The sequence below is a fragment of the Siphateles boraxobius genome, unplaced genomic scaffold (assembly GCF_051911475.1).
Source record: "Siphateles boraxobius isolate OS27281-9 unplaced genomic scaffold, OSU_SipBor_1 14, whole genome shotgun sequence".
NCBI classification, from domain to species: Eukaryota; Metazoa; Chordata; class Actinopteri; order Cypriniformes; family Leuciscidae; genus Siphateles; species Siphateles boraxobius.
The window spans coordinates 959,164-975,000 of record NW_027508744.1 but is presented as its reverse complement, the minus strand read 5'-3'; the positions used below and the strand labels follow the sequence as shown (position 1 = coordinate 975,000).

The 15,837-nt window shown below is 41.8% G+C and overlaps 4 protein-coding genes across 9 annotated transcripts in view; all 4 read right to left on the bottom strand.

Moving 5' to 3' along the window:
• LOC143738158 (uncharacterized) overlaps window positions 1–646 on the bottom strand; it is a 13,796-nt gene extending 13,150 nt beyond the window's left edge. The window contains exon 1 of the mRNA XM_077230138.1: window positions 514–646. Coding sequence (XP_077086253.1) covers window positions 514–646 — 133 coding nt within the window. The remainder of the gene's footprint in view (window positions 1–513) is intronic.
• Window positions 467–6,523, bottom strand: LOC143738190 (uncharacterized). Of its 4 annotated transcripts, none has more exons than XM_077230203.1 (7): window positions 6,003–6,523; window positions 4,299–4,429; window positions 2,183–2,217; window positions 1,800–2,075; window positions 1,452–1,697; window positions 828–899; window positions 467–750 (listed from the first exon to the last, which is right to left on the bottom strand). In XM_077230203.1, exons 2-7 carry the CDS (start codon window positions 4,307–4,309, stop codon window positions 653–655), a joined length of 738 nt encoding a protein of 245 aa, XP_077086318.1. In that variant the 5' UTR covers window positions 4,310–4,429; window positions 6,003–6,523; the 3' UTR covers window positions 467–652. The 4 variants fall into 4 exon arrangements, with proteins under 4 accessions (XP_077086318.1, XP_077086320.1, XP_077086319.1 ...); XM_077230205.1 differs by having other exon boundaries at window positions 828–887; window positions 6,003–6,383; XM_077230204.1 differs by lacking the exon at window positions 6,003–6,523 and adding an exon at window positions 4,785–5,947.
• A 6,468-nt stretch (window positions 6,524–12,991) lies between these two features.
• The window catches only part of LOC143738200 (uncharacterized), a 113,122-nt gene continuing 110,276 nt past the window's right edge, over window positions 12,992–15,837 (bottom strand). Inside the window, exon 6 of the transcript XR_013203847.1 lies at window positions 12,992–13,070. The gene's annotated coding sequence lies outside the window, so the exon portion shown is untranslated. The remainder of the gene's footprint in view (window positions 13,071–15,837) is intronic.
• LOC143738198 (uncharacterized) overlaps window positions 12,992–15,837 on the bottom strand; it is a 62,937-nt gene continuing 60,091 nt past the window's right edge. Inside the window, exons 6-8 of one of the 3 annotated variants that reach the window (XM_077230224.1) lie at window positions 15,432–15,773; window positions 14,820–14,897; window positions 12,992–13,544 (exon numbers count right to left, since the gene is read on the bottom strand). In XM_077230224.1, the coding sequence (XP_077086339.1) occupies window positions 13,372–13,544; window positions 14,820–14,897; window positions 15,432–15,773 (593 nt within the window). In that variant the 3' untranslated portion in view covers window positions 12,992–13,371. The remainder of the gene's footprint in view (window positions 13,545–14,819; window positions 14,898–15,431; window positions 15,774–15,837) is intronic. The other 2 variants (XM_077230223.1, XM_077230225.1) reach the window with 2 other exon arrangements.

Here is a 15,837-nt window from a genome sequence, read left to right as displayed (position 1 = left end):
TCTGCACAAACTGTATTTCTTATATCACAATGACTCATGAGTTGAGTATTTGCGCTAAATCTGTGCAGCTTTGTCTTACACGAACTTCCTCAGCAATGCGAGTAAAGATAATAAAGTAACCCGCCAAATTGGCTCGTGATTTGACAGCGTTACCCAACACAGTTGATTTTTACACACATTAGGCGGGATGACGGGTGTTCATTTCAAACCCAGGTTACAAGGTAGTTTGTGACATCAGAAACACCAGCGATTTCAATCCGTGTTTTTGAGACTGTCTTTGGTTCACTGCAGTTTTAAGGAGAAAATACTCAGCAATGGCACATAAATACAGTGTTTCCTCTAGGATTTATTTCCTATTTCCACCCATGGGTGATTTCCACTGGCCACGCCCCCTTCACCCTGATGTTTAAACCACCCACCAATCACAGCACTTTCTGAGGAATTGGAAAATTGAAACAACCAGCCATCTCCTTCAAAACAAATTGCGGAAAATATTTATTTACAAAGACAAACAGGTCTCTCCTCCGTGGCTTGAGTTTCCACCCGGGATGCAAATGGAGCAATAACCATCGATGTGATCCTCGTTTCCATGATTGATCGTCGCGGTCACGAACGAGTACTCCAATACTTGATCACTCTCGCCCATCTCTACTTAGTAGGAATCTGATCGCTTGTTCCTGTTCAGATATTGACGAGTTATCAGGATAAATACAATCAGAGCCACCGGAACCACAATCCAAACCCAAGCAGCTGGAAGAGGAAAGAAAACTAATATTAAACAGTTTTAATAATGTTGTAACAGTCTCAGTGTCTCCAGTTTTACTTACAGTGTTGTTCAGTGTCGTCAGTTCTGTGATCATCTGTGCTGGTCAGATTTCCCTCTGATTCTGTGACAGATTCTGAAGAGGATATTGAAAGCTTAGTCACACAGTTTAGTCAAATCAAGTCTTTATTTATATAGTGCTTTTTACAGTACAGAGTGTTTCAAAGCAGCTTTACAGATATAACAGGAAAATAATGCAACAAAGTTTGTTTCCAGAAGAAAATAGTTAAGTAAGTTCAGGGATGGTTAATTTTTGTTGTTAAAAAGTTATGAATTCAGTTAATTTATATATATATATATAGTCCAGCTCAGTTCAGTTCTCATATAATGATCAATGCAGGCAGATCAATAATATTATTGAATATTAGATTAAATGTCCCCAACTAAGCAAGCCATTCGCTTTGAAGGAGTAGGACCAGTGTGTGTGCGTTTAAGTCTTGTTTTATTGTATTTTATGTTTGTATGTTGATTTATCGGTGCATATCATTATAGTTTTAATAATCTTGAGAAAACTTCCTCTTGCAGCATCTCTTCTCTAGTATTAATTTGCTGTTCAAATTATGAAAAATAAACCTCACCTGTCCATTTTATATGTAATATTTCAAAACATCCATTGAATTTCTCTCACCTGTGACATATGTAGTGACTAGTTCTCCTCCTGTTGAGTTCCGGATCCTGTAAATCCCAGCATCACTTGATTTGAACTCTCTGATGGCCAGACGACCATTGCTGTCGTTCAGTCGATCATTCAGGACGCCTCGTTCTTTCCTCCACATCTCTGTGCAAACTGTGCCTTTACAATGCTCAACTTTCTCAGCTTCAAGTGGCAGATCATCAAACACCAGCTCTTCACCTTTCCGTCCTGTTAAGCTATCTGAAGAGAAACGAGAGAATAACTGTGACGTGTTGATGGCTGGAAAGTAAATGAATGCAACAAAAAGCCCAAATCAATATTTAAAATCAGTTTTGACCTTACCATTGACAAGGATTTGGTAATGGAATATGGAAATTGGATCACCGTGTTCATAAATACTTAAAGAGTATATTCCAGCATCAGTGGTCTTCAAGTCTCGAATATTGAGGTCACAATGACCACTCTCAAACACCCGGTTCTTGTATTGGTCATTCTGATGATTACCAAAAGCGACTTTGTTTTTATTCGTTAGGCGAATGGACACATTCTCTCTGCTACAATTACAAGGCAGGGAAACACTGCCACCTTTCTGTCCGTGGACAGTTAGAGAAGCAGCACCTAAATATAAAAACAGTGTTGAATCACTATAAAATATTGATAATAATGATTTTTAATGTCACTGATCCAATTTACAAATAATTTCTGTTTACATTACATATACTCACCAGACAAATGTAACGCCAGCAAACCCAAGAGATACCTGATTTAAAAACAAAAAAACAGGGTGGTTATATATGTGTAATGTTTGGGACTCGTAATGAAAAGAGGTAAACAAAGTTAAGAAAGATGACTCATTCACAACATTGTCAACACTTTTTCACTTACTGCTTTTTAAGAGCAGACCATTCTCAGTCCAGTGTTGCAGTTTATGAACACTTACACAGAACAACATGTTCTCAAATATCACCTAAAGTAAAGAATATTGTGCAGAACGCATCACTTAAGTGAAAAACCCCAGCTAATTTAAAAGGTAAAGACTTAGACCACAACACAACTGTAAACTCATCCGCTTCTTGTTTTACTGTTATTCAGCACTTCTGTACACCATATAAGACGAGGCTGCACACAAACGTCACTGGATCTTGTGTCGATCTTCATTGTGCTGGATTTAAACTTGAACATGAACAAGATTTGCCTCACTTTGTGAACCACCACTGAACAACTTCCCATTACACATTAAGCCTTCTCTCACCACATGCACAAAGGTCTTACTGAACATCATCTTTGGAAATAAAAGTACTTTAAAAGTTATGCAGATAAATATGAACGGAGGTGGAAGCTTGTAATGTCACGTGCTCCTTGATTTTTTAATTAAAACCAATTATTATAGTCACTCCAACAGAGGCCAACAGTTCCTCACAGATCTCAGCTACAGATCTGGGCTGGACTTCACAAAACCTTCATAACGCAACATCGTTCTTAAGTTATGTCTTAAGCTGTACCTTATGATTAATACGCGTATCCTAAAGCGTTCTCAGTTAAGTACAACTTCTGTAAGTCATTAGTTCGTAAGGTTGGTCTGGACCACTATTATTATTTTCATCCACGAATGCATTTGAATAATAATCACTTTAGGGAAATAGGGTTTTTAAAAGTGGACAAAAGTGTAATTTTTCTTAAGCTGATGATGGTGTACAAAATACTACAGAGAAATGTTCCAAAATACTTGTATGACAACTATGTTTTCGTAAGTTTTTCTACAAGGGCTACAATAAATAATATAAACTTTAAGAGACTAATTGGAGACTAACTGGGACATTATGAACTGCTCGTCCATTTTTGAATACAGAGGACCGCAATGGAAATAAGCCTATGGCTTTTTTGTGTATCTTATCCTCGACAGTTTTTTAAAATGTGTATGAATTGGTCTTTTGGCCTTGATTGTACTTGTTTAAATTTTATTGTCAAATAAATAAAATGCAATAAATGTCTTATCACTGTTGACCATCTATAGGAATATAATTCTGAAGTTATAATACACCCAGTGTTTAATTACGCCAATTCAAGTGTTTTCATGTAAAGAATAATATTGTCATTACACTGATTGATGATAGCTTTATAATGATATTATCCAAATGTACAACAGCTGGCAAAACATTAGCCAGTAAAGGCTTATGCATCTATTTACAGGTTGTTGTTTTTTATTTGCTTTCGTACTATTTTCACAAGTTTCAAAACTCTAAGATAAAAAAATTCCACATGAACACACGTGTAACAGAGCTAGTTATTCTTTTAAAGCATGATTCATGCTTTCATTACAGTCATATGTAATGAAATGTCATATGTAATGCTGTTCCTGCTAAACTGTTACTGTTACACACTGCCATATGACTATACATTAGTTGAAATGTATAGATGACGGGTGAGTTACAGTAATATGGCAGTTCCCCCACCCACCATTACCTGGACACACACACACACACACACACACACTTTGAACATAGTGGTTATAATCTTAGAAAATCACTTATAATGTAAAAATAATTCCTTACATTTGGATTTCTGTATCAGAAATTGCACCAAATTATTTATTGATTAACTATTAAAATCAATTGGATTAAATAATAGACAAATGTATTAAACTGAGCAAGAAGAAGAGATGCGCATTATGAGTAATGGCCTTATGAAAGGCAGGATCAGGATCACAGCAAATGATCCTGGCGGTTTAATTACACAATTACTACACTTGAACACATTTAACAACTCAAGCCTTCACTACAACAGTGTGCAGTTGCTCATGATTGACACACAGAATATGATCACAGATTGAACGGGACCCACCAGTGGAGCATCTTCCCTCTCTCCGTGGATTTGTCCTGGAGGAACGTTTTCTCTTTCTGTCCTTTCTTCTTCCCTGACTGACTCTATAGTGTCAACCTCCACCTCTGTTCTTCTGCTCCAAATCCTCTATTCTGTGAATACAAATCTCGAGTAAAAAAAAAATCTCACAACAACAACAACACAATCATGTAAGCATTAGAATTTCCCTTTATCTTCGATCTTTTTAGTAACTGTGAAAAACATGCAGAAGTCCTTGTTGACAACTGATCTAGATTGCCCTAAACAATAAATATATAATAAAGTGTAAATCATCATATTATAGTGATTTCTGAAGGATCATGTGACACTGAAGACTGGAGTAATGATGATGAAAATTCAGCTTTGATCACAGGAATAAATTACACTTTGCTGTATATTCATGTAATTTACGGGAGCTTATTTCGTCCATTAGATCGAAAAATCTGTAAAACCCATAGTTTTACTCACCCATAGACGAAGAAAACGAGACAGATTAAAACACGTGTGTCCCTCGTCGCCCTATTTGTGACCCAGTTGACCATAACGCATCATCTTAATACCAGGTGGAAACAGGACAGATGTCGATGCACTGCTCAACACTTCCTAATTCTGTTCTTCTTCTTCATACAACTTTTAGTTGCATTACCGACACCTGCTGGTGGACATCACCCACTATACTGTTCATTTTTTATATAGGCTACATACATACATATATATATACACACACATATATATATATATATTCTAGATTCTATATATGATTTATTTTGTCAGATCTTTGTAGGCTCTAAATTCATCTTAATTTTCTGGTTGTAAATTAACATTTTTTTAATTAAAAGTTGGACATATCAATATCATGCTCGAGTTTCCTTTTGATTTAATTTTTCACACTTGTTTTCAGAAAAGTCTTTATATTATTGTGTCTTTGTTTTTTTTTTCATTTCTCCCCGTTATTCTGCCTTAATCTACTATTCTTTGAATGTTATAAAACCATCTTCCTGTTCTTTCTTCCTCCCACTGTTTTTGCAATCTATCCTCACGTGTTGTTTAATCTAAGTAAACATTTCATTTCAGTCATACTATACTTCACCTTAATGTCTATATCAGCTTTATTTGTGGCTTCCTTTAATCATCTGCAATCTCGTTCCTTTTACTCCTACATGAGCTGCAGAAATTGACTTCTAACTCGATCATCTGAATCCTGTGTAAGTTAATGTCAGAATCTCAATCAGCACTTCTGCTCTGCTTTCTGATGTCAATAATGATGAGCTTAATCAGAGCATTTATGAGTGTCCTCAGTGTCTAATCTCTGCACTTCCTAATACTGTAACATGGAAACTTAAGCAAATTTTGCATTTTTCTGCTTTTTTTTTTTTAGTGGGTGTGGCAAAACGTTTTTTTTTTTTTTTTGGGTGTGGCAAAACGTATGCTATGCAATGCATTTCCGTATGGAGTGAGTGTGGAGTAGGCTAGTTTGCTAAATCTGCAGTATGTCCTGTTCGGACACGAGAAATACGTATATTTCTGTTAGCCTGCCACAAACCGCTCTCTTACTTCCCTTTGTTTATCCCTCCTCCTTATCCCACATTTACTGCCCTTGGATTTCAAATGTGCATAATGTCAATCGTGTGTGTGTGTGTGTGTGTGTGCATTAGCTTTACTCGTGTGTGTGTGTGCATTACTCACCCTTTAATCCCATGACCGACAGTCTTCTAGCTTTTAACAGAGCCATAATCCAGTTTATTCCCTTCTTCCCAATATTTACTTCACCTTTGCTGCAAATAATTTAGCTTTCATTCATACTCCCATATATCCGGCTAATTTATCAAGTACTTTTTAGATACTGCGTCAAAATCGACCAGGTAGCGCCAATCTATTTCTGGATTTAATGTTGCAAAATCCTCAATTCTGGTCTTTGCTTTTCTTTTCATTTCGCCTCCTACATAAACTGATTCATTTCCTCTGTGTAATTTCCAATAATACTCTACCGATTCACCCATTTTGTCCTGTGCGGTTTGTTAAATCTTTCTGTGTGTCCTTTCCTGCAAAGATCCAGAGAGCGCGACGAACTCCACACTCATAACGGGTGTTTGACTCCGTGTGGTTCTTCTTCTTCTTCTTCTTCTTCTTCTTCTTGCTATTTTACGGCGGTTGTCATCCAGTTTATTGGCGCATTTCCGCCACCTTCTGCTCCGGAGTGTGAATCAGAAATAGGTTTACAGACTAAATCACTCACCCTCCTCCTCACACTCACACCTCATCCCAGTCCTTCTGGGATTTTTTTAGAAGTCAAAACTACAATTATGAAGATAGGCATGTGTTTGTGTGTCTTGCATTCTCAAAAAAAATAAAAATAATAATGACAAAAATATATAAAAACATATAAAGACTTTTGTTAATGCCCTTTTTGCTAATTTATCTGCCATTTCATTCCCCCCTTATCCCTACATGTCCTGGTACCCATATAAACGTTACCTGTCTACCTTGATTTACTATTCTTGTTACTGACTGGAGTACATCAAACTACATATCTTGACAACTTTTTGATTTGAATGACCTTAAGCTTGTTAAAGGATTAGTTCACCTCAAAATGAAAATTTCCTAATAATTTACTCACTCCAAGATATCCATGTCTTTCTTTCCTCAGAGGAAGAGGAATTAAGTTTTTTGAGGAAAACATTTCTGGATTTTTCAGTGGTTGCCATTGAAGTCCATTATTCGAAGAAAAATACAGAAATGTTTTCCTCAAAAACCTTAATTTCTCTTCCACTGAGGAAAGAAAGACAGGATATCTTGGATGGCATTGGGGTGAGTAAAGTACATTATTAGGAAATTTTCATTTTGAGGTGAACTAATCCTTTAAAACTGATGATGAATCTGAGCATATCAAAACTTTGTTCTGTGCCGTCTTTAATACCCATCGTAATGCAGTTAATATTGCCAGCATTTCTACTGTATATACCCCTACTTTATTAGATGTTCTCCTATTGATTCCTTTTCCTTAATCTGGTATCACCACCCACAATCCTGTTGCTTCTGTCTCTGGATTCTTCTATCTTCCATGGAGCAATCTCTTGATAAACTATCGTGGGACTCATCCTCAAAGTATACACTTCGAATTCTTTAGCTATATCATTTCCAATCCTCAAATTTTCCTTAAAAATGTTCCCATACTCCCAGCTTTCCTGCAGTACTGCTTTAGTGAGATGCAAATTATTATGCCCTTGTAAACCAGCCCAATAGTTTCCTCATTAACTCTAGTGGTAATTCTCCCATTTCCTCGATCCTCGATCGGCACACGAGAGGACTCGATCACCGCTGTATACCACCGTCACACCAACACCAATGAAGAGAAAGCTTCTTCCTTGAGATCTGCCTCTTTTAGATAGCACTGCTTGCAGATTTATGTTTCCATTATGTTACTAATTACTAAAAACGTCTCAGGTTACGACTGTAACCTATGTTCCCTGAGAACAGGGAACGAGACAATACGTCAACGACGCTATGGGGAACACCTCAGGCGTGACAGGTGTCTGAAATCACTATCAAATCACGTCAATCATATTGACCGGCGACAGCCCGTGAATCATTAGCGTGAATGATTAACGTGCGACCTGGAAGTATAAAGGGGCGCCTTGCAAACATGACAAATCACCTTATAGTCTGAAGGGACTGTACGGTAGGCAAGCCCCGCGGCATGGCAGGGAGACGTATTGTCTCGTTCCCTGTTCTCAGGGAACATAGGTTACAGTCGTAACCTGAGACGTTCCCTTTCGAAGGGAACTCAACAATACGTCAACGACGCTATGGGGAACGATATACCAACGCCGCCATGCTAAGGGGAGTGCATGCCAAGTGGCAGTGACAACTGTCAGAACCAGCAACTTCAAATGAAACGCTAGAACCACTCACCCTCAGGTCACACTGGGCTGTCAGTGACAGCATTCCCTACGGTCATAGCCCAAGCTACAGCCTCACAGAAAAACCTTCATAAACATGGTTAAATGAAAGGTCTACCTGGGCCGGCTCAGGGCCTGGAACCTCAGCTTCCAATTAGAAGGGGTCCCTTCTAGGGAATGTGGCTAGGGAACCCAAGGGAACCCCAGCCAGTCACTATTCAGGGGAACGTACTCTGCCCCGAAATGCCACCAGGACGGCCTGACCTGGCGCCAGTACATAGACACTTAGTCTGGCCAAATCCTGTCTGTCTGAAGACAGAGCCTCTGGACAAATGCCTTAAGTAAGGCATCCAACCCGAGGGACTGCGAAGCTGGCAGTGAACCACTCGGCCCGGATCTCAGAGACGGGATATCCCGGAGAGTATGACTCAGCATAGTGCTTTCCGACCCTTGCTAGCGAGGGGAGTTTCTCTACTCGATCCACGGATCAACCCAGTGTCTGTGTTTCAAAACACTGAGGAGGCCTGTGAAGGCCTAAGGGCTGATCTAACTGGGAGGCCTCACGAGAGGCCTACGACCGTCTGACCAGACTCAGGCAGCCGCATGCTCATAGAGACCCTCGTGAGGGGAGCACAAGGTCTGCCTGGTAGGCAAACCAGGCTGTAGGCAGAAAAAGGTTCCGGGAGGGAACCTTTAGCAGAGAATGAACACTTTAGCGAGCCAGGGCGCAAGCTCGCCTTCAGCAGCTGCCTATTAAGGCTAGCTGAAACTGATAGCAAGAGACCACTAGCTTCATAAACCCAGCACCACTAGGGAGCGTTACAGGGAGGCCCGGAGAGGCCTACTACCTGATCCCTTAGGGAGGCACGTGAGGCCTACTACCTGATAACCACAGTACGTGGGAACTCACCTTCAGGGAGGCCCGGTGAGGCCTGCTACCTTACAACCACGGTATGTGGGGAGCTCACCTTCAGGGAGGCCTGGTGAGGCCTACCACCTGGTCACCACTATCTGTGGGAACTCACTGGTAGCTTTGAGCCCTGAGTCCGGGTGAAAGAATAAGGTGGCCTGCTAAGGCCAGCCAGCTGGGGACTCGCCTATCAGGGAGGCCTGGTCGGGCCTACTAGCTAATAGCAAGTCATATTCTGCCATAAAGTACACTGTTGGAAACCATACTACACAGCATAATTCACTAATGGGCTTCCAGTAGCGCTATAAGGTATGTCCCACAATGTTGGGACTCACCTCCGAGGAGGCCTGTTTAAGGCCTACTACCCATCAGTGAGTCAACTGCCCGAACCACCAAGGCCAACCACGTAAAGTGAGCTGGCCTACAGTGTCCTCTGGGGGGCTGTCCAATCAAGGAGGCCTGCTGAGGCCTACTACCTAATGGCGCAGCCTTCGTTGGCAGAAAAAACTGTTTACACAGCGCCTACAGCATCCTGGTGCCTAATCACATTGCCCATGGCAGTGTACTCCGCAAGAAAGCTAGTACCCTTAAAACAAGGGGAGTACAACATACGCCACTCTGCCTCAACGGAGGCCCCAGTTAGTCAGGGGCCTACCATCTATGCATGGGCGTCAGCTCAGGGCAATGCTCTGGCTTCAGGGGAGCGTACTTCGACCAAAGAAGAAGTGAAGCTTACTTCATACTCGACCCGAGCCATAGTGGTGCGAGGTGGGATAAAACAGAACTGGGAGTGAAGTGCTCAGACCTACCCTGTATCACAGGGGAATACTCACACCTCACCCTGAGGTTACCAGGGTGCGGGCCTGCCAGCGGCTCTAGGGGTGACAGAAATGTATCTGTGCCCAACCTAGGGGAGTGGGGCTTGAATGAAAGCCAACCACATACAACCTAGCGCTCGAGCAGTAGCTCAGCGAGGTGAGTGAAGCCTAAACTGGCGGCCTAAATCCGTAGGCCAGTTCTGCATGGCAGAGTCGGGCAGGAAACCCAGTCTTCTTCGTGAAGCGAAAGACGGCCTAACCCTGCTCAATAAAGACATATATACCACGGAGGCCTGTTTGAGGCCTACCATGTCCTTACAAACCATCCTCAGCACCACGCTGCATTACTCTAGGCACCCCAGAATGCAGAGAAGGGGGCGGGCCTTGGCCTAACGACTCCCACGGGAGGAGGCTGTTTATACAGGGATGCTAGAAACCAACATTCACACAGTGAAGGGTCAGAGGAAGAAATGCTAAAATTTTTAGCAGAGCGCCTCTATTATCCCTGGCACAACCTAGGCCAGCTACAGAGGCGGCCCTGGTGAGGGCCAGCCTGCAAGCATAGATCAATCTGAGGGCTCGGAGGAGCCACAGCCTTACTAAAGAATATAGTCTGTATTATTCCATACAAAGGGCTGCAGAATCGCTCAGCCTAATGAAACCCAAACAGAGCTCAAGGGGCGAAATACTCAGGAAGAAGTCAACGGACCCGTGGGCCGGACATAAGATCTATCTGAAGCTCTAGCGTCAGTCAACACTCTAAGTAAAAAATTCTAAGAGAGAGACCAACTACTCTACCCTAAGGTGGCTAACAGCCCGAAGGCTAACATAGTTATCGTTCTGGCCACCTAACGGGGAACTTCAGGGCCCTAATGATCCAGGAAACTTCTCTTACCTTATTACCTTGACATGACCCCATAGCTCTATACAGGGAACGAGGTCTGTAGAGAGATACATCTCGGAATTTTAATTCACAAAAAATTCCTCTTAAAAGACCAGTCAGCTCACCTGCGGCGTGCGGAGTGAAGACTCGCCAGATAGTTCTTTATGACCCTGGGGTCCACCACTTTACATGCCTGAAAGAGGCGTTTCTACTAGCCAAGCCTAGGCGGGCCATTGGAACATCGTTCTTATCATAGGCCCAGCCCCAGGCCTGATGTAATGAACGTCTGGGGAGTCAGAAGAGAGGAGAGGGCTGGATTTCTTTTTAATGAAGCCCTCCGGGGAGATTATCCATCAGCGACACTGTGTGCGCTTGTGCTGGATAACCTCCCTCAGATCCCTCTTCTTGCGGGAGTCACGCCTCTTCTGCGCCCTGTTCCTCCACGGAGGGGGCGCACAAGAGCCGACACTGGCTCTCTGGCCCTGTCTACGGTCCTCGGACCGTGAAGGGCCAGGCCCTCCCGCCTGCCTGGGTGTGGAACCGGATCTCAGCGGTACGCAGGATCCTGCAGCAGGTCGGCCTGGTATGCCTGCAGCACCGCCATAGTGTGCAGGGAAGCACCAGCCTGAACCGCTGTCGTGTATGCTCTGCCATTCAAACGTGCTGTTGACTTTAGCGGTTTGGATGGCAGGGTTGGAGCTCTCAGTGTCGACGCCTGCCCAGACACGAGATAGTTCGCAAACGACTCGTCAAATGGGCGGCATCGACACATACCCATGCTCTGCGATCCCCTCAACATCAGCGAAATTAACCCGCTGATGTCGGTGAATACGGGCAGAGTATGGGCTCTTCCATGCCCTCTCGATCTCCGTGTGAAGATCAGGAAGGAATGGAAGGCTCACCTGAGCTGGTGTGTATGGCAGGGGAGAAACCGATCGCCAAGCCTACCGCGAGCGGTCTCTCCTCTAGCGCGTCGCCATGGCAGCTACAGCCTGTTGGCGGCGCGCTCCACAACATCCACCAGGTCTGCATACACGGGGCAGGGTGGCTGAGAGGGTTCAGGATCTACCTGATTATAAACCTCCTCAGCCATCTCCTGCTCGTCCTGAAGAGCAGCAACTGCAGGAAACCATTGGTGCCTGCAGTTCGCCCTCGTCAGCCGTCGAATCATTTGAGAGGTTTACAGGACTCTCAAGATGATCGATGAGCTCTATCTGGAAGCCCATGATGCAAGTCGCCGCTCTGCCTCGGCACGAGCGGGACCACGCGGACCAGACGTTGAACCCCCTTCACTCGAGAAGAGGGCCAGACGAGAGCGGAGCGTTTTAAGAGAAAAACGCTCACAGTTCACACAGAGGATTCCCTCGAGAACCTCTCGTGCGCGCTCTTCTCCCAGGCAGGAAAAAACACACTCGTGTGCTGTACATTTCATTTTCTTACCGTTTCATTGAGTAGCGTTTTCAAACAGACAGTCCCTGAAGACGATGAGATGATTTGTCATGTTTGCAAGGCGCCCCTTTATACTTCCAGGTCGCACGTTAATCATTCACGCTAATGATTCACGGGCTGTCGCCGGTCAATATGATTGACGTGATTTGATAGTGATTTCAGACACCTGTCACGCCTGAGGCGTTCCCCATAGCGTCGTTGACGTATTGTTGAGTTCCCTTCGAAAGGGAACTATAATGTTCCAATATGTCACAATTTAGCTGTAAATACATACTGTTCTTAACGGGTCTTCACCTATAATCATTTATTTAAGATTCAAGATTTTAAGTTTTACTAATGTTTTCATTATATTAGCGTAGGTAGCCTATGTGTTGTATGTGTGTGTGTGTATATATATATATATATATAGGCTATATAGTATAGGCTAGTATATGTATATTATTAGTGTTAGTAGCCTATATTGGTTTCTTAGCATAAGTAACGTCCTTTTAGTGTCAGCGATAGTCAGTTTGTTTTTGTGGTTTTACGTGCATCATCATTATGAAGTCAGTCAGGAAATCATTATTCTGCATTGCATGACAATGGTGTGAATCTGACATCGGCTTTAAACAGTTTTTGAACAGGTTTAGCTTTGGTAATGATGAGGCTTTCATCAAATGTTAATGCTCATAAAAACATAATTTCTTGTTTTTTTGATCAGAACTCCCAACAACACATTTATCATTGACATCTGTTGACATTTTATTAAATCAACCTTTATGTGTGACACAGAAGAGATTTACATTTACATTTTATCTTGAAAACAGCTTATATATTAATGCTCATTTAGATAAATATATAAAGTCTAAAGATATAATCAGACACATGAGGGTGAATAAATGATGACAGAATTTTCATTTGGGGTGAACTGTCCCTTTAAGTTTCAATTTACTGAAAACATTTGCCACAATATCTCAGTTTCTCTGAAGTGAAAGTAAGAGCTGGAAAAGCATCTGAATCACAGTTATCTATTTTAATGCGTGTTACCCTACAGCAATGCTGATTTTACTGGTAGAGATATATTGAGAAAGATTGTGAAACAAAGCACAAAAATCTGTCATTTAGGTGATTTTTGATGAATCAGAGCACCGTGTTTCGCTGCGGCCCATCCTTTCTGCCAGCCGTGATAGTGAACGATTCCTCCTGCGACGACTGTAGCCAGAAAAAACACAAACACAGCCAGTCCAACGCCACCGAACATCAACACACGCTCCGTCACCGTCACCTCGTCTACAGACACAGAAAAGAATCACAGAAATTTCCGGTACAGCAGTTGTTTTACATTTGTAATCAAACTTATTCAACCCACATTGCAAATCAGTTTTATTGGCAAAATGGACAGACTTTTAGCTGTTTGCAATGAACAAATCAAACATAGGTAATTGAAATAGCTCAACACAAGAAATGTTTCAAGTGCTTTCCCCAAATTCAACTGAAAATGCAACTTTTAATGACTTCTGCAGTCTCAAAATTATTCAACTCCCTGAATAGAATTCCTCACAACAGCACAAATCTACAAAACAGGTGTTATCTCACTAATCAAGGGCTCCATTAGTTGCACCAGGTGTGCTTGAGCTAGAACACATTACATATCTGAACTGGCTAGGTTTGTTGGGTGTCGTGTTTGACTGCATGTTAGAAATATGGCAAAGTCAAAAAAATGGTCCAAAATCGCCCTTCACAAACAAGGAACGGTATAAATGATAGCGAATGGACTAAATGTTCCCAGAGACATTGAAGCATAGTTCACAAGTTCAAAGTTAAAGGAACAGTGGTTACACTATCTGGACGGGGCAGAAAAAGGCAGCTATCAACGGCTGCAACCATATTTCTGAGAAGGCAGGTTCAGAAAAACCCTCGAGTGACTGCAAAAGACCTGCGGCAAGACTTAGTGGCAACAGGCACGGAGGTTTCAGTACTAAAACACATGCCAGAACTCCAAGACTACACCACAACTGACCCAAAAGCAGAAGAAATTGCTCAAAATCATATAAATAAGCCACATAAGTTTTGGGATTCTGTTCTGTGGAGCGATGAAACAAATGGATCAGCGGTATGTCTGGAGGAAGAAGAATAAAGCATATGTTGAAATGAACACTGTCTACAGTTAAAGAAACGCCATGCCGTCAGTGAGGAAGCTGAAGCTTGGACCTTCCAACAGGACAACGATCCCAAGCATACCTCAATATACAACAAGGCTTGGTTGCAGAAGAAGTCCTGGAAGATACAGTGGCATCACAGTCACATGACTCGAACCCCATAGAAAGTCTCTGGTGGGATTTGAAGAAGGCGTAAACCCACGAATATCACTGAACTGGAGGCTCGGGCTCAGATTCCTCAGACGCTGTTATACATCTCGTTTGCAGAAGGTCAGAACAGTAAAATGCTGTTCTGCCAAGATGCTTGCCATGAAGGAGTTGAATAATTTTGATTATAACTGTACATTGCCAAATCTGGACTTTTTTTCAGAGTTGTGAGAAAATGAAGAATAACATCCGCTCTTACCGATCTCAACTTCTTCTGGCGGTTCTGTGACAGAATTATCTTTGTCCTCTCTGTCTGTCCTCGTGTCTGTCAGCTTGTCTGAAAATATTTTAATGTATGATCACTGTATCAATGCTACAATTTTCTATATGTCATAAACAGTAGTTAACATACAAGTATTCATTACTTTAATGAGCTCATTGTTTCTGCCTTAAATTTTTACATTGTTTAATTGATCATTTTTAGCCAACTGTGATTTGTATATGTACATTTCTGAAATATATATCTTATACAGTTTCCTCTGATAACAGATCAGAATAAATTGTATTGTGAACTCATCCATTATTTTGAAACGATGTGTATTGTGAAAAGCGCTATACAAATAAATGTGAATTGAAATTTAATTAAATATCAAACACAAAGAGAAGTTCATCAAAAAATAAATAATAATATAGTTTCAATATCACTATAACAGCAGCTCTTTCCTCAACAAGAATCATTCAAACACTGCACTTACACACTACTTAGTGAAAGAGATTTGATCAGATCAATAGCACACTGGTATTAAATAAAATTAGCAGTAGACACATATTGAAAGATTTGAGTTAAAGGTGAAAGGTCACCAGTACTGACCCAATCTCAGTCTGATGGGTTTCTGGAAGGTCATCTCTGAAGACACAGATTTTGTTCCACAGAAATAAAGTCCTGAATCTGACTCTGTGACTCCAGTAATAACTAGCGTGGCTGTCGTGATCTCTGTGTCTGCATCAACTTCCAGACGACTTCTGTTGAGATTGAACGTCACTAGAAGTTTTCTTCCTGCGGCACTGCTGGTTTTTGCAGATATTAGTTGGGTTAGTTGTTGAGAATACTGATGAAACCAGGAGATTTCATATCTGTCGCTCATGTTGCAGTTTAAACTGATTCTGTCCTTCAACTCGACTCTGAACAGAGTCACTTCATCTTCTGAAACATCTGGGAAAAATATAAACCAATTCTCTGAAATAGTTTTGATACAAATAACTGTTGTGTGTGAGGT

What these genes read in the sequence shown, in the direction of transcription:
- LOC143738190 (XM_077230203.1), bottom strand. An exon ending in AGTCACTACATATGTCACAG is followed by an intron (nt 900 to 1,451) that starts GTGAGAGAAATT and finishes TATCCTCTTCAG; the next exon opens with AATCTGTCACAGAATCAGAG. An exon ending in TGACGACACTGAACAACACT is followed by an intron (nt 751 to 827) that starts GTAAGTAAAACT and finishes TTCCTCTTCCAG; the next exon opens with CTGCTTGGGTTTGGATTGTG.